Source organism: Somniosus microcephalus, chromosome 22 (genome assembly GCF_052327205.1).
Source record: "Somniosus microcephalus isolate GS21.2 chromosome 22, FLI_Smic_1.0, whole genome shotgun sequence".
Lineage (NCBI taxonomy): Eukaryota > Metazoa > Chordata > Chondrichthyes > Squaliformes > Somniosidae > Somniosus > Somniosus microcephalus.
In genome coordinates this window covers 29,742,507-29,758,688 of record NC_141008.1, presented here as the reverse complement: position 1 = coordinate 29,758,688, position 16,182 = coordinate 29,742,507, and the positions used below count along the sequence as shown (strand labels likewise).

Below are 16,182 nucleotides of genomic sequence, written 5' to 3'. Positions count from 1 at the left end.
GAGGGTTGGGACATTCTCAGGGTAGAGAGGCAGGAAGGACACCAGAAAGGTGTAGACACGCATGTGAGTAGAAGGTATGAGGAATCGGCCATGCCTTCTACCCAAAGGACAAATATAATTCTCAACTGTACTTTGTAAACTGCTGCTTGAATACTGCGTGTATTAAGTCTCACTTATAAAAATCATAACTATTACCAATATGGAGTCAGCTTCAAACTATTGAACAGAGTCCAAAGGGACTTCAAATTTATTACACCCCTCGCACTGCTTGCTGTCGCACATTGGACGCCAAACCCGGAAGTCAAATGCTGATGAGTTGGCTGAGTTAAAAAGCCACTGACGGATGCAATGAACTTTCTTCCGGGTTTCCCACTCGCTATCTGCCCCCCACCTGCCCACTTCCAACACGTCTCCGAGTTAATATTAGAGCCTGCGTGTCTCAGTAAGGCTTCTTCAATCTGATTGGTTAAGGAGCTACACAGTTGCTTGCCCTATTCCTAGTGGGTGCAGTGTTTTAAAGGATTTCTAATTACCACAAGTTCCAATGCAAAAGCCCATAGAAAGTCTAAGTGCAAGTGTAATGAACAAATGGTGCCGACAGCGAAATTAGGGCCCATGTGGCACACCTCACCTCCCCATGCCGCCCCCCACACTACTTTTTTGAAGCACTGTTTTCAGATTTTCATCATACTCCATATATAATGTGTAACCATTCCACATGATCGTGTCACATCCAAAATCTAAACAAAAGAATAAGCTATTTCTTCCTGATCAAAGACCATATCTACTAATTCAGTCAAGGAAATATACGCATTTGAACTTTTAATCACACTCTACAATCTATCCTTGCAGGAAATGAAAGTAGCAATTCAAGCTTTGTGACAGGTAGTCTTAGTAATACTGCAATGTGTTGTACCAATAGTATGTTCTTCTGTTAGTTTTATTTGACACATTGATGATTGTAACTTTCCTGCACCGGCATTCCAGGGGGTGTACCAGGAGGTGTTCCAGGACGTGTACCAGGAGGCTTTGCAGGAGGTGTACCTGGAGGCATTCCAGGAGGCTTTCCCGGTAATTTGATCTCTCATTAACAACATTTTATATTCATTGAGATGAGTTGAATGAAAAGTGTAAGTTTTATTATTGTCAGTTTTACAATCCAGTCTGTTAGCATGCTTTTACATAGAAACATAGAAACATAGATGATAGGAACAGGAGTAGGCCATTCGGCCCCTCGAGCCTGCTCCACCATTCAATGCGATCATGGCTGATCATCCAAATTCAGTACCCTATCCCTGCTTTCTCCCCATATCCCTTGATCCCCTTAGCCTTAAGAAATATATCTAACTCCTTCTTGAATATATTTAATGAATTGGCCTCAACTGTCTTCTGTGGTAGAGAATTCCACAGGTTCACCACTCTCTGGGTGAAGAAATTCCTCCTCATCTCAGTCCTAAATGGCTTACCCCTTATCCTTAGACTGTGACCCCTGGTTCTGGACTCCACTGCTACCGGGAACAGCCTTCCTGCATCTAGTCTGCCTAGTCCTGTTAGAATTTTATAAGTTTCAATGAGATCCCCTCTCATTCTTCTAAACTCTAACGAATATAAGCCTAATGGACCCAATCTCTCTTCATACGTCATTCCTGCCATCCCAGGTATCAGTCTGGTGAATCTTCGCTGCACTCCCTCCATGACAAGAACATCCTTCCTCAGATAAGGCGACCAAAACTGCACACAATACTCAAGGTGTGGTCTCACCAAGGCCCTGTACAACTGCAGCAAGACATCCTTGCTCCTGTACTCGAATCCTCTCGCTATGAAGGCCAGCATACCATTTGCCTTCTTAATCGCCTGCTGCACCTGCGTGCTTACCTTCAGCGACTGGTGCACAAGGCCACCCAGGTCTCGTTGCACTTCCCCTTTTCCCAATCTATTGCCGTTTAGATAATAATCTACCTTCCTGTTTTTGCCACCAAAGTGGATAACCTCGCATTTATCCACATTATACTGCATCTGCCATGCATCTGCCCAATCGCCGAACCTGGCCAAATCGTACTGGAGTTTCTCTGCATCCTCCTCACAGCACACACGCCCACCCAGTATTGTGTTGTCTGCAAACTTGGAGATATTACATCTAGTTCCCTCGTCTAAATCATATATATATGTTGTGAATAACTGGGGCCCTATCACCGATTCCTGCGGTACCCCCCTAGTCACTGCCTTCCACTCGGAAAATGACCCGTTTATTCCAACTCTTTGCTTCCTGTCTGCCAACCAGTTTTCTATACAAGTCAGTACCTTACCCCCAATCCCATGTGCTTTAACTTTGCACGCTAGTCTCTTATGTGGGACCTTATTGAAAGCCTTCTGAAAGTCCAAATACACCACATCCATAGGTTCTCCCTTATCTATTCTACCAGTTACATCCTCAAAAAATTCCAGTAGATTAGTTGAGCATGATTTACCTTTTGTAAATCCATGTTGACTTTGTCTGATCCTGTCACTGTTTTCCAAGTGCTCTGCTATTACATCTTTTATAATGGACTCTAGCATTTTCCCCACTACCGATGTCCGGCTATAATTCCCTGTTTTTTCTCTACCACCTTTTTTTAAATAGTGGGGTTACATTAGCTACCCTCCAATCCATGGGAACTATAGGGGTCGATTTTCTGCCAGCTGTCGGGCGGCTTTCCAGACGGCCGGGGGCCGAAAATCGCCGAAAAAGCGGGTCGCAACCCCCCCCCCCCCCCCGCCCCGCCTGATTCCCCGCCCCGTCCGACTTTCGGACCGCCGTTTCTCCGCGACCCGCTTCAGTCCCGGCCGCCGCTGGCGGGACTGGTCGTCGGAACACTAATGTCCAATTATTACCTTGTTGAAGTAGATTTTCCGGGGCCGTTGCGAATTTGGGGCTTTCCCCACCTGAAACACGCCTGCGGGGAACCCCGCTGATGAGACCTGGCGTGAAGCTTGCCGGCTTGCTTGCTTGCAGCTGCAGGTCAATCGGAGAAGCTGCGATTTAAAGGGACAGCACTTGTATGTTGAAGGACCTTGTTGTTGCAGGTTTGGGGCTACTTCTTCAAGGCTTAGGCACAGCTGTGGAAGGTTGGAGCCTCACACACATCTCCAATGCAATCTCCTGGGAAGCCCCTCTCGCCATCCTCACTCAGCGCTTCCTCAGCGGAGGCATCTATGAGAAGCATGGGCCGCCTTTTTTTCCTTCCCTTCTTGCCATTAGAGGATCTCCAGCAGCAGAGGTGGCAGCCGCAGAACCAGGAACAGCAGGATCAGCAACAGGAGCACCAGGTTGCTGCTCACTCACCTGAAGCTGCACAGGCCAGAAGGGGCCAGCGCTTGGAAGTGGCTTGAGAGCACCTTACTGCGCTTTAGGGGGCCATGGGGACCCGTTTCTGCACTGGCAGTCCTACTCAGAAGGATTTCCATGAAGATCTGGTTTCTCTGTTCAACAGATGGCCAACGCTCCTCAAGAGATGTCATTCTCTTAGGAGCACTCACCATGTTTTCCGTACCCTGGCAAGTTATCTCCTCCATGGAGGTTGCCAACCTTTCCATGGTGATGCGTTCATGTGCCAATGACTCCACAAAGGCTCTGCTCATGGTCGCTATGGACTCCTCCATTCGCTCCACACTCGCAGCGACCCTGGAGACAAAACCTGCCAGAGACTCCTGCATCTGTGCATGGAGATCCATCACCTCTTCTCTTGCAGATGGACCCAGAGGCAGAGGGTCGACATGCAGCTGAGCTGAGCTGGCAGAGTCCTGCGCCCTTCGACGAGGACTCTCCACTGCTGTCCCTGTCTCCAGAATCTGCTGAGGCTCACTTGTGAGCTATGAAACACCAGGTGACAACACTACTCTATATCTCGAAGGTCCCCCCGAGGTGTGAGTGTCTGCACTGGTGCTGGGTGCGCTTACTTCTGCTGACGCTACGCCCTCAGAGGTTGGAGCTTCCTCTGAGGAGTCTGGCTGCACAGCCTCTTCCTCCTCCACAGTGAGGACGGGGGCTCTGGATGGTACTGTGGGGGAGTAAAGGAAGGAGTTGGAGATGTAATGCCAAGGTTCTTCTGGTGACTCCCAGCGAGTTGGCATCTGCTGACACCTGCATCCATGCAGCATTGGTCTCAGTGGGAGGCCTCTTCCTCCCTGACCTAGGGAAGAGGACCTCCCTGTGGGCCCTAGCCCCATCCAATAATGCCTGCAGTGAAGCCTCTTCGAATTTGGAGGCAGCTCGGGGTCTGGCACTGGCCACAGCTGCTGCAGGCTCCTCTGCCATCCTGTATGGTTCGTTTGGAAGCCTTCAGAGGATGCAGTGCTTGCTATGGACCTTGAAAGCACCACGAATGATGACATCATACTGTGGGGATTTCTGACTCGAATTGGACAATTAGCAAGGCTTCCCACATGCAGGGAATTAATTGGCCACTTGAGGGAAAATTGCGTGGAGATGGCTGACACTTTTTTATGGGTGTCAGAAACCCCACATTCGGGGAAACCGACCATTTCCCACACAAGCCGAAAATCGGGGCCATAGAGTCTATGGAATTTTGGAAGATGACCAGCAATGCATCTACTATTTCTAGGCCACTTCCTTAAGTACCCTAGGATATAGATTATCAGGCCCTGGGGATTTATCGGCCTTCAATCCCGTCAATTTCCCTAACACCATTTCCCTACAAATACTGATTTCATTCAGTTCCTCCCTCTCATTAGACCCTATGTTCCCCAACATCTCTGGGAGTTTATTTGTGTCCTCCTTTGTGAAGACAGAACCAAAGTATGTATTCCCCTGATTCTGACTGCAAGGGACCTACGCTTGACTTTACCAATCTTTTTCTCTTCACATATCTATAGAAGCTTTTACAGTCAGTTTTTATGTTCCCTGAAAGCTTACTCTCATATTCTATTTCCCCCCTCTTAATTAATCTCTTTGCCCTCCTTTGCTGAATCCTAAACTGCTCCCAATCCTATTACAATTTTACACTATAATTGTAATCTTTCACTTTGTATCAATGCTGCAGTTACAGTGCAAATACAGCCTGAATCCGCTGTCATGGTCTGGCCTGACACATGAACAAATGGGAGCGAGATTCCCTGGAGAAGACTTTATATTCCTTACCTGCCCAGACTGGAACTGAGAGCCTCCTGTAAATTGGAGTCCTAGGTTTCAGTAAGCACAGTCACTGGCCTAGAAATTTGATTGCTCCACACACATTTTTCAGGCATTATACAGCATCCTAAATATCCAACATGGTGGGCAGGAAGCAAGCGCACAGTTCCAGCCAGGCTCTGCCTGCCATATTGGATCGGACTGTTCCATTGGTGTCAGTTGTGCACGCCAAAGCTATTAAATGAATTAAGAAGTTAATTAAATTAGGCTCCTGCGCTGTTTGCAAGACCCTTTTGCGATTTTGGTATGTCCCAGCACATGACTAGTGCTGACCTCGCCCAGCAACTCATTTAAAGGTCTGCCTGAAAATTGAATTACGCACGCTTTGGGCATCAAAGGTCCAAGGTGCCCAACTGATTTACCTCTGCCGGTCGCTAGTTTTTTAGCAGCACCTATTTATTTATTTATTGAAGCCCAGCTTATGTATTTCAGTACATGATCTGGGCTGACATTTCAGTGCATTGCTGTGTTGTTGGGGGTGCCATTTTTCTGATGAGATTTTAAACTGCCCTGATCTGGTGGTTCACAAGGATATAAAAGATCCCACAGCACTATTTGATGAAGAGCAGGGAATTGTTCTCCCTCAGCCAGCACGATCAAAGAAACAAATTAACTGATTATCCATCTTTTTGTTAGTGCGACATTACTCTGCAAATTGACTTCCCCATTTGACTACATCACACAGTAACTTCACTTCATGAGTTATTAATTGGTTGTGAAATACTTTGGATCATCCGGTGGATGTGATAGATGCAAGGTCTTTCTTTAGGTTGACCTATTAGACCAAAACCCAGGAGTTTTCATGGGTTAGTGCAGAGGAATTGGGAAGTTACATGGTTTCTATTGGAACCTTTAACCATAGTTGGCTAGCTCCATTAGGAGAAAGTGTGAAATGTGATGTGGCAGTCACTCCTCAATGAGACAGTGATGGGATCATAGAAACATAGAAGGTAGGAGCAGGAGTAGGCCATTCGGCCCCTCGAGCCTGCTCTGCCATTCAATGAGATTATCGCTGATCATCCAAATTCAGTACCCTGTCCCTGCCTTCTCTCCATATCCCTTGATCCCTTTAGCCTTAAGAAATATATCTAACTCCTTGAATATATTTAATGAATTGGCCTCAACTGCCTTCTGTGGTAGAGAATTCCACAGGTTCACCACTCTCTGGGTGAAGAAATTCCTCATCTCTGTCCTAAATGGCTTACCCCTTATCCTTAGACTGTGACCCCTGGTTCTGGACTCCCTGGCCTTCGGGAACATCCTTCCTGCATCTAGTCTGTCTAGTCCTGTTAGAATTTTATAAGTTTCAATGAGATCCCCTCTCATTCTTCTAAACTCCAGCGAGGATCAGCACCATTGGAGTTGCTAGAAACACAAGAACTGTTGCAACTGCCTGTCAACGTTCTATATCAGTTCCAAAAATTTCCACAGAATATAAGTGATGAAGCTTCAAACTCTACTCCCAAAGAACACCAGTCCATGTATGCAAATGTTCAGTACAGAATTAAACATCACTTGCTGAGCATAGATTGCCGGAGCATCCATTGAGCTGGGGAATTCTGTTGGTAGCCAAGCTCAATGTATACTCAAGAAACATTTGTTCAGCAAGCTTCTCTGTGCTCCCAGTAGCCATCAGGATGTATTTGTGAGACATTTGCCCTTGTTACTTCAGTTCTTTTTAGATGCAACCTGTTGTAATGCCGTCTAATATACAAAAGAATACTTAGATTTTCCTGAAAGTAAGCTAATTTGCATGTGCTCTATGTAAGAGATAGGAATTAATGGGCAAATAGTCTTATTTTCTTCCATGATTTCTTGTGATCTTAAAGTTTACTAAAGTTGACTTTGTTGGTTGGATTTGAACAATTTGCATTAATATTGAATATTTCATAAATGGGGCTTATCTGAAATGAAGTGGTGCTGTTGAACGTCATAATTTTACTTATTGTTGTACTCTGTATGTAGCTGGTCTCTGCTTTGTCATAACTTATCAATCCTCTGTCATTGCAGGTGGATATGCTGCAGCCAAAGCTGCTAAATATGCAGGTAAATCTTCCTACTTTTAGAGTTTGTAAAAGCATCAAATTATTATTGTATTAATAAGCACAGAAGAGTAATGGGAACAATCTTCTTGACAAATATATGACCAAAGTGAATGGTGAAACAGACTCGAAGGGCGGAGTGGCGTTCTCCTGTTCCTATGTTTCGACCCTACTGTTACTCAATGGTGCCTTTTATCATGGCAATTTAGGGTCATGTACCACTACTTGTGTATTAGCAGTGCTTGAGCACTTATAGGCATGGTGGAATACTTGCAATAGTACTGTCTATGGTCTCAATGCCACCCAGTGGTTATACAGGGCATCATTTTAAAGTTTGCAGATGACACAAAACTCAGAAATGTAGTGAACAATGAGGAGGATAGTAACGGATTTCAGAAGACATAGACAGACTGGTGAAATGGGCAGACACATGGCAGAGGAAATTTAACGCAGAGAAGTATGGATTGATACTTTTTGGAGGATGAATGAGGAGAGGCCTGGGGGTGTATGAACACAAGGTGGCAGGACAAGTTGAGAAGACTATTAAAAAAGCATATGGGATCCTTGGCTTTATTAATAGCTGCATAGAGTGCAAAAGCAAGAAAGGTATGCTAAACCTTTATAAACCACTAGTTAGGCCTCAGCTGGAGTATTATGTTCAATTCTGTACACCACACTTTAGGAAGGATGTCCAGGTCTTAGAGCAAGTGCTGAAGAGATTTACTAGAATGGTACCAGGGATGAGGGACTTCAGTTATGTGGAGCGACTGGAGAAGCTGGGGTTGTTCTCCTTCGAGTAGAGAAGGTTAAGAGGAGATTTGATAGAGGATTTAAAATCATGATGGGTTTTGATAGCATAAATAAGGAGAAACTGTTTCCTGTGGCAGAAGGGTCGGTAACCAGAAGAGACAGATTTAAGGTGGTTGGCAAAAGAACCAGAACATGTGGAAACATTTTTTTAATGCAGCGAGTTGTTGTAATCTGGAATGCACTGCCTGAAAGGGTGATGGAAGCAGATTCAATAGTAATTTTCAAAATAGAATTGGATAAATACTTGAAGGGGAAAAAATTACAGGACTATGGGGAAAGAGCAGTCGAGTGGGATTAATTAGATAGCTTTGCCAAACAGCCAGCACGGGCACAATGGGCTGACTGGCCTCCTTCTGTACTGTATCATTCTATGATTCTATGAATACCAGGTTTTTCTCAAACAAGTGTATAGCAGTAGCAGCTGACAATTGTTTAACACTGACTGGTGCTATTGGGGGTCTAACATTCATTAGTCTTTTCCCACCAGCTAAATGTCATTCATATCTCAGCAGGAGCCACTTTCTTGCTGAGAGAGCATTAATCTCCCTTAGTCCCTAAAGACTTTGGGGGAGAAATTAGGCTCTGCAGTGCCCATTTTTTAGGCGCTACACAGCCTCCTAACGCTCAGAAATGGGGTCCGAGATGCGCGCGCACAGTTCCAATGGGAAGTGCTCCGTAAGCCATCTTGGTAAAGGGGATGGCGCGCATGCACATAACAACCGCCGGCAGCATGCAGAGCAGGCTGATTATGACATCAATCAGTGTGCAACGATGATTAGATGCCAGCACTGCCATTTTTGAGCACTGCGTTGGAGCATATGCCTTGTGTGAACCTCGCACAGTTGAACACGCTAAATGGGATAGAATCAGAACAGATCTAGCAGCTGAAAACTGGGCATCCATGAAGCACTGTGGGCCATCAGCAGCAGCAGAATTATATTCCACCACAATTTGTAACCTCATGGCCCAGCATATCCCTCACTCTACCATTGCCATCAAGCCAGGGGACCAATCCTAGTTCAATAAGGAGTGTAGAACAGCATGCCAGGAGCAGCACCAGGCATACTTAAAAATGAGGTGCCAACCTGGGGAAGCTGCAACACAGGACTACATGCATGTAAAAAGCAGAAGCAGCGTGCTATAGACAGGGCTAAGCGATCCCACAATCAACAGATCAGATCAAAGCTCTACAGTCCTGCCATAAGCGATCCCACAATCAACAGATCAGATCAAAGCTCTACAGTCCTGCCACATCCAGTCGTGAATGGTGGTGGACCATTAAACAACTAACGGGAGGAGGAGGCTCCATGACTATCCCCATCCTCAATGATGGTGGAGCCCAGCATGTGAGTGCAAAAGACAAGGCTGAAGCGTTTGCAACCATCTTCAGCCAGAAGTGCCGAGTGGATGATCCATATCGGCCTCCTCCTGAGGTCCCCACCATCACAGAAGCCAGTCTTCAGCCCATTCGATTCACTCCACGTGATATCAACAAACGGCTCATCGCACTGGATACAGCAGAGGCTATGGGCCCTGACAACATCCCAGCTATCGTGCTGAAGACTTGTGCTCCAGAACTAGCCGTGCCTCTAGCCAAGCTGTTCCAGTACAGCTACAACACTGGCATCTATCCGACTATGTGGAAAACTGCCAGGCATGTCCTGTCCACAAAAAGCAGGACAAATCCAATCCGGCCAATTACCGCCCCATCAGTCTACTCTCAATCAACAGCAAAGTGATGGAAGGTGTCATCGACAGTGCTATCAAGCGACACAGACTCACCAATAACCTGCTCACTGATGCCCAGTTTGGGTTCCTGACCTCATTACTGCCTTGGTCCAAACATGGACAAAGGAGCTGAATTCCAGAGGTGAGGTGAGAGTGACTGCCCTTGACATCAAGGCAGCATTTGACCGAGTGTGGGATGAAGGAGTCCTAGTAAAACTGAAGTCAATGGGAATTGAGGGGAAAACTCTCCACTGGCTGGAGTCATACCTAGTACAAAGGAAGATGGTTGTGGTGATTGAAGGTCAATCATCACAGCCCCAGGACATCGCTGCAGGAGTTCCTCAGGGCAGTGTCCTAGGCCCAACCATCTTCAGCTGCTTCATCAATGACCTTCCCTCCAACATAAGGTCAGAAATGGGGATGTTTGCTGATGACTGCACAGTGTTCAGTGCCATTCACAACTCCTCAGATAATGAAGCAGTCCATGTCCACATGCAACAAGACCTGGACGACGTTCAGGCTTGGGCTGATAAGTGGCAGGTAACATTCGCGCCACAGAAGTGCCAGGCAATGACTATCTCCAACAAGCGAGAGTCTAACCACCGACCCTTGACATTCAATGGCATTGCCATCGCCGAATCCCCCACCATCAACATCCGAGGGGTCACCATTGACCAGAAACTTAACTGGACCAGCCACATAAATAATGTGGTAACAAGAGCAGATCAGATGCTAGGTATTCCGTGGCGAGTGTCTCACCTTCTGACTCTCCAAAGCCTTTTTACCATCTACAAGGCACAAGTAAGTAGTGTGATGGAATACTCTCCACTTGCCTGGATGAGTGTAGCTCCAACAACACTCAAGAAGCTTGACACCATACAGCACAAAGCAGCCCGCTTAATTGGCACCCCATCTACCACCTTAAACATTCACTCCCTCCACCACTGCAGCAACTTGCCAAGGCATCTTTGGCAGCACCTCCCAAACCTGTGACCTCTTCCACCTAGAAGGACAAGGGCAGCAGGCGCATGGGAACACCACCACCTCCAATCACACACCATCTTGACTTAGAAGTATATCGCCGATCCTTCATCATCGCTGGTTCAAAATCCTGGAACTCCCTCCCTAACAGCACACGGACTGCAGCGGTTCAAGGAGGCAGCTCACCACCACCTTCTCGAGGGCAATTAGGGATGAGCAATAAATGCTGGCCTTGCCAGCGATGCCCACATCCCATAAACAAATTTTTTAAAAATGGAGGCCACTCCCCCAGTGCTATTTAAAGGGATCATGAAGTTCTTACAGGTTCATTGTTGGATTATTTCTTCTGGCTGCTCGTGCAATTGTACCTGTTTTTTGGAGCTTTTCTATGCTTGGCTAAAGTTTGAATAGTCTACAGGAAGTGGCCTGGCTGGTGCTGAAGTACTTTTGCTTCACAAAAGTGCAGTGTGCAGCTGGTGTGCGATCACAGGCAGCTCATCATGCAGGTGAATGCCCGTTATCCTGGCAGTAGTCACGATTCCTTCATTCTGTGGAAGTCCTCTGTATTATAGAGCACACCATCAGCCTCCTCAAGCAACGCTTCTGCTGCCTGAACATAAGAGCAGAAGAATTAGGAGCAGGCGTAGGCCATACAGCCCTTCAAGCCTGCTCCGCCATTCATTAAGATCATGGCTGACCTTCGACCTCAACTCCACTTTCCCATCCTATCCACATTTCCCTTGATTCCCCTAGAGTCCAACTATCTATCTATCTCAGTCTTGAATATACTCAATGATTCAGCATCTGCAGCCCTTTGGGGTAGGGAATTCCAAAGATTCATAGCCCTCTGAGTGAAGAAATTCCTCCTCATCTCAGTCTTAAATAGCTGACCCCTTATCCTGAGACTCTCCAAGCAAGGGAAACAACCTCTCAGCATCTACCCTGTCAATCTCCATCAGAATCTTAGATGTTTCCATGAGATCACCTCTCATTCTTCTAAACTCAATCTCTCCTCAGAGGACAACCCTCTGATCCCAGGGATCAATCGAGTGAACCTTTGTTGCACTGCCTCTAAGGCAAGTACAGTATGTCCTTATCAGATAAGGAGACCAAAACTGTGCACAGTACTCTAGGTGTGGTCTCGCCAAAGCCCTGTATAATTGTAGCAAGACTTCCTTACTCCTGTACTCCAACCACTTTGTAATAAAGGCCAACATGCCATTTGTCTTCCTAATTGTTTGCTGTACCTGCATGTTAATGTTCTGTATTTACTGTACAAGGACACCTAAATCTCTCTGAACACCAACATTTAATAATTCTGCAGTACTCAGCTGAGTGGTATCAAGATTCGTGATAGTATGCTGCATGCTGCACAATCTGGCCATTATGAGGGACCAGCCCTTGCCACCACTAATCAGGCGAGAAACTGAGTAGCAGGAGCACGGCGAAGAGGAGGAGGAAGTGGTGGAGGAGGAATTCCATTAGGAAGTGGAGGAAAACGATGTGGATGCAAGGTTACAGCACAGACAGCCCCTTTCTGCCCGGGCTCTATGTGAGCAAATAATTAATGCGTGATACGAGTAACCTCAACCACACCTCCCCATTCGCCAACAGTCCCACGCTCCTTACATTTCTTCTATCACTGACCATCACATCTTTCAGACAACATAAAAATAACAACCACCAGAAAATGCACATTTCAATCCATTTTATAACTACAAGCATGACAGAATGCATACAAAAATAAAATAATCACCCTTGTGCATTTCCTTAATGCCTATCTTCCATATCCTTTGCCTCTCCTAGTGCTCCTTCCTCCTGGAGAAGCGCTGCGGACCTACAATTGAGGAGACTGCAGTTAGCCTTGGCGGATGACCCAAGCAGCTCTGGGCCTAGAAGGCTCGGCCTTAGACTGCACCATCTCGGCCTGAGCTGCAGCAGTCTGGGCTGGCTGGCTGACGGGCAATGGCAAGTGCACTAGCAGAGTGGCGGAGTTGGAACAGTAATGCTGTCATCCCAAGAAAGGACAGCAGGTTCATGCTCCCTGGAGCCACTGCCAGTCTCACAGGGCAGCGCCTCAGCAATCCTACCAATCTGATGGAGAACAGATTGATGGACTGCTGTGATGCCATGGTTGCCCCTTTGAACAGTGGTATCCAAGCCATGATGGCAGCCTGAGCTTGAAAGGAAGCAATCTAAGCTTCCACTGCAGCACTCAAATCTTTTTTGGAGGTTGTTTGTGCTGCAGTGTAAGCTATGACATCAGCCATCAGAAGCTGCTTTATGGTTGGTTCTTCAGGTGTGTTGATGATTGTGGCCACCCATTGTATGCTGGAAAGGATGGGCTCCAAGCTCTGTGCAAAGCCCTGTGCCAAGTTGGTGCAGGACTCCTCCATGCTCCTTGACATTGAGCGCAGCATTTCTGGCAGGTTTTCCAGTGCACCAAGCACTTGGTTATGTACACCCACCCATCAGCCTTCTTCTGTCACCTGGCCCAGCCCTTCGAAGATCTCATTTGACTCTTCTGCAGCAGAACTAGTTTGAGACCTTGCCCTTCAGCGAGCTGGAATCTGTGCTATCCTTTCCCCCCGCCCTGGATCCTGCGCTCTTGTGCTCGGTGTCTCACCACATATAGATCCCTTCTCTATCCTAGCCTCTAAAATATGTGCAATGTCAGTATCTGAGCTGGTGGCTCGACTGTCAGATCGAGTGACGGTGTCTGTTCATCTTCATTTTCTTCTTCCTCTTCCTCCTCTGACTGGGCATATTCCGGTTCTTGGGCATCTGAAATGAAAAAAGGACAAGGGTAGGGTTGTGGTGAGGGGAGAGGAGAAAGTAAAAGGTGTGTTTACACCATCTGCAGCTTGTGAGTCAGAAGAGATTATGAGATGAGGGAGCAATGGGACGAGAGAAGGATGATTAGGTATGTAGATACCCTCATCATTATCCCCTTCAGCCTCGCCAGTGGCCACAACCTCAGTGATACCCCTTCCCATGATGGCCCGCACTGTCTCCGCCATGGGGATTAAAACATGCAGGCTCACTTGTCCTCCTCCCAGTTGTTTGCTGCTGCCTGCTGTTATACGCCACCTTCTCCTGCAAGAAAGAGGGAAATGTGCCAGTGACTGTCGTGCAGTAATGTTTGGTGATGTGGCTGTCATGGTTGAATAGCTGCCAGTGTGTGCGAGCTGTGAGTTGTGGGTGCGAGGCTTGAAACAGTGCCAAGCGCCTGAGGGTGAGGTAAAGCATATGAATTGAAGGGTTGAGTATTGATTGATAAAGATTGTTGGTAGGTGGGTGATGGGGGTGTAGTGGATGAGGCTAATGGTGCAGATGCTAGGATATGCCATTTGTAGATGAACTCACTCACATTGACAACTCGTGTCAGATTGCTAAAATTCTTCCTGCACTGTATCCATGTTCTTGGAGCAACACTCCTGGCATTGACCTCTGCCACTACTTGTACCCACTGCCTCCTCGGAATATGTCTGGAGGGCCTCTTGCCCCTCTGCGGATACAGGGTGTCTCTCCTTCTTTCCACCAAGACTTCCAGTTCATTGTGCTCACTCTCTCATGTTCAGCCATTGCTCAAAGTATCACAGCCCAGATTGACATTTGAAAAAACTTCTGCCACTTCTTGCAGCCACAATACACCTCCCCTTTAAGAAGTGCAGGCTGCCTTTAAGTAGCGCTGATGCATAAAGCCAATGAAGAACGCTGGGAGTACTGGCTGCATGCAGCAGTCATTTAAAAGAACAGGTAGCGCAGTGAACAGGGGTGGGCTAATTACGTACAGCGATGCCCAATCCTTGTTTTTGGAGGTTAGTGCATTTCACCCCTTGGAGCCCTGCTATTACTGTCTAATACTGAGATTCTTTCAAACAGTGGGTCTCAGTGGCTGGGGGAATCTAAACCTTCATGTCTGCTTGTTTCTATATCACCTCTCCATAGTTGTCTCAGAATCCACCTTTCCATTCGCTGTGGTTACTGTTATAAGTGCACAACCAGGGAAGAGGCAGGTGTGCTACTTGCTGAGTGACAGATCCTGATAACTTGTTACTTCTCAGATCATTGCACCAAAAGAAATATCTATTATCGCAGTACCTTTCTAAGAACCTCCATGCCCTTTCCTCTGGTAGGAACCGAACAGGTTACCGCAAGCATCATTCCGGTTCCTTTAAAGTAATGTGTTGTCCCAGTCTGACCACTGTCACCCTTAACTAAACCTGATCGTACAATATCTCTACAAGTACATTCATCATCTTCAATGCCAAGGTGACCCAGATCCTCATCGTGGTTGACCCAGGAGTTACTCTGTGTGTCAAATGTTTTCTCCAAATCTTCCATAGTTAAACTCCTCCCTTCTGTTGTGCTCTAGAGCAAGGCATATGTAACACATAGACCAGAGTTTATAGAATAACACAGTTTAAAAATTTCAATAAAATAATAATAGTTAGATCAAAAATTATAAAATACTAAGGCCTAGAAATTCAGTGTAGCCACGTTCGGGGCGCTACAGTCGGGCGGCCACTAAAGTTTGCGCCCGGCGCAAGTTCGTGCCACCTTCGCCGATATTCAGTCGCATCGCCCCAAGAGGTTGCTGCTGCGCTAAAACAGGCGATGCACGTCTATCATTAGGCGCTAAGCTGGCGGTCCGGGGCGATACCCCCGAGGGCAGGCGCAGCGCAGGTGCGGCGAGTTGCTGATTGACGGCAGACACTCTGGCGCCGGTCAGCTCTTAAAGGGGGAGGGTGGACGTGTCTGGCTGCCATGCCCTGCGCACTGCAGCCCTGAAGCAAGGCCTGACCAATGCTGGTTCATCAGTTCTACGCCCTGGACCATGGGGAAGCTCGCTATTCTTCCAAATCCCATTGTACGCTCTTGCTGCTTGTCCAGGGTCATGGGGAAGGAGATGTACTGACGTCTCCTTCTGAAAAGGGCATTGTTCACCTGTCGGATGCAGCAATGTACCGCGAACTGGGAGATGTTGGCAATGTCCCCAGTAGCAGATTGGAAGGAGCCGGTGGCATAGAAGTTGAGAGCCACTGCCACCGACAGAGACTTCCTGCTCCTCAGCTGTGGCTGCAGATCTCTGCGAAGCAGGTGGCAGATCTCAGTGACCACCTCCCTTCTGAATCGCAGCCTCTGAACACACTGCTCCTCAGACATGTTCAGATATGAGAACTGCTGGCGGTATACCCTGGGTGGGTAAGGCCTCCTGTGCCGACACCTGTTGGCCCTTCTCCGTCTGGCCATGACTGGCACTCTCTCACGGCGTCTCAGATCCCTTTGAATGCAATGCAGAAAGCCAACGTTTCCACCCATTGTAGCCCCCATTACAGTATATGTGGCGACTCAAGGCTATGGCACTGAAAGTGAAATCCAAGTGCAAAGCTCTGGCCTGAAGCCAGAAGTACCTGTGCGAGCGCTGAG

The 16,182-nt window shown here is 47.2% G+C and overlaps 1 protein-coding gene and 1 pseudogene across 16 annotated transcripts in view; one reads left to right on the top strand and one right to left on the bottom strand.

The window, feature by feature from the left end:
• The window catches only part of LOC147102129 (uncharacterized), a 330,921-nt gene that overhangs the window by 97,908 nt on the left and 216,831 nt on the right, over window positions 1–16,182 (top strand). For all 16 annotated transcript variants that reach the window (XM_085964374.1, XM_085964369.1, XM_085964366.1 and 13 more), the window contains 2 exons: window positions 988–1,071; window positions 7,199–7,234. In XM_085964374.1, the coding sequence (XP_085820500.1) occupies window positions 988–1,071; window positions 7,199–7,234 (120 nt within the window). The remainder of the gene's footprint in view (window positions 1–987; window positions 1,072–7,198; window positions 7,235–16,182) is intronic.
• LOC147102131 (uncharacterized) lies at window positions 12,727–15,096 on the bottom strand (annotated as a pseudogene).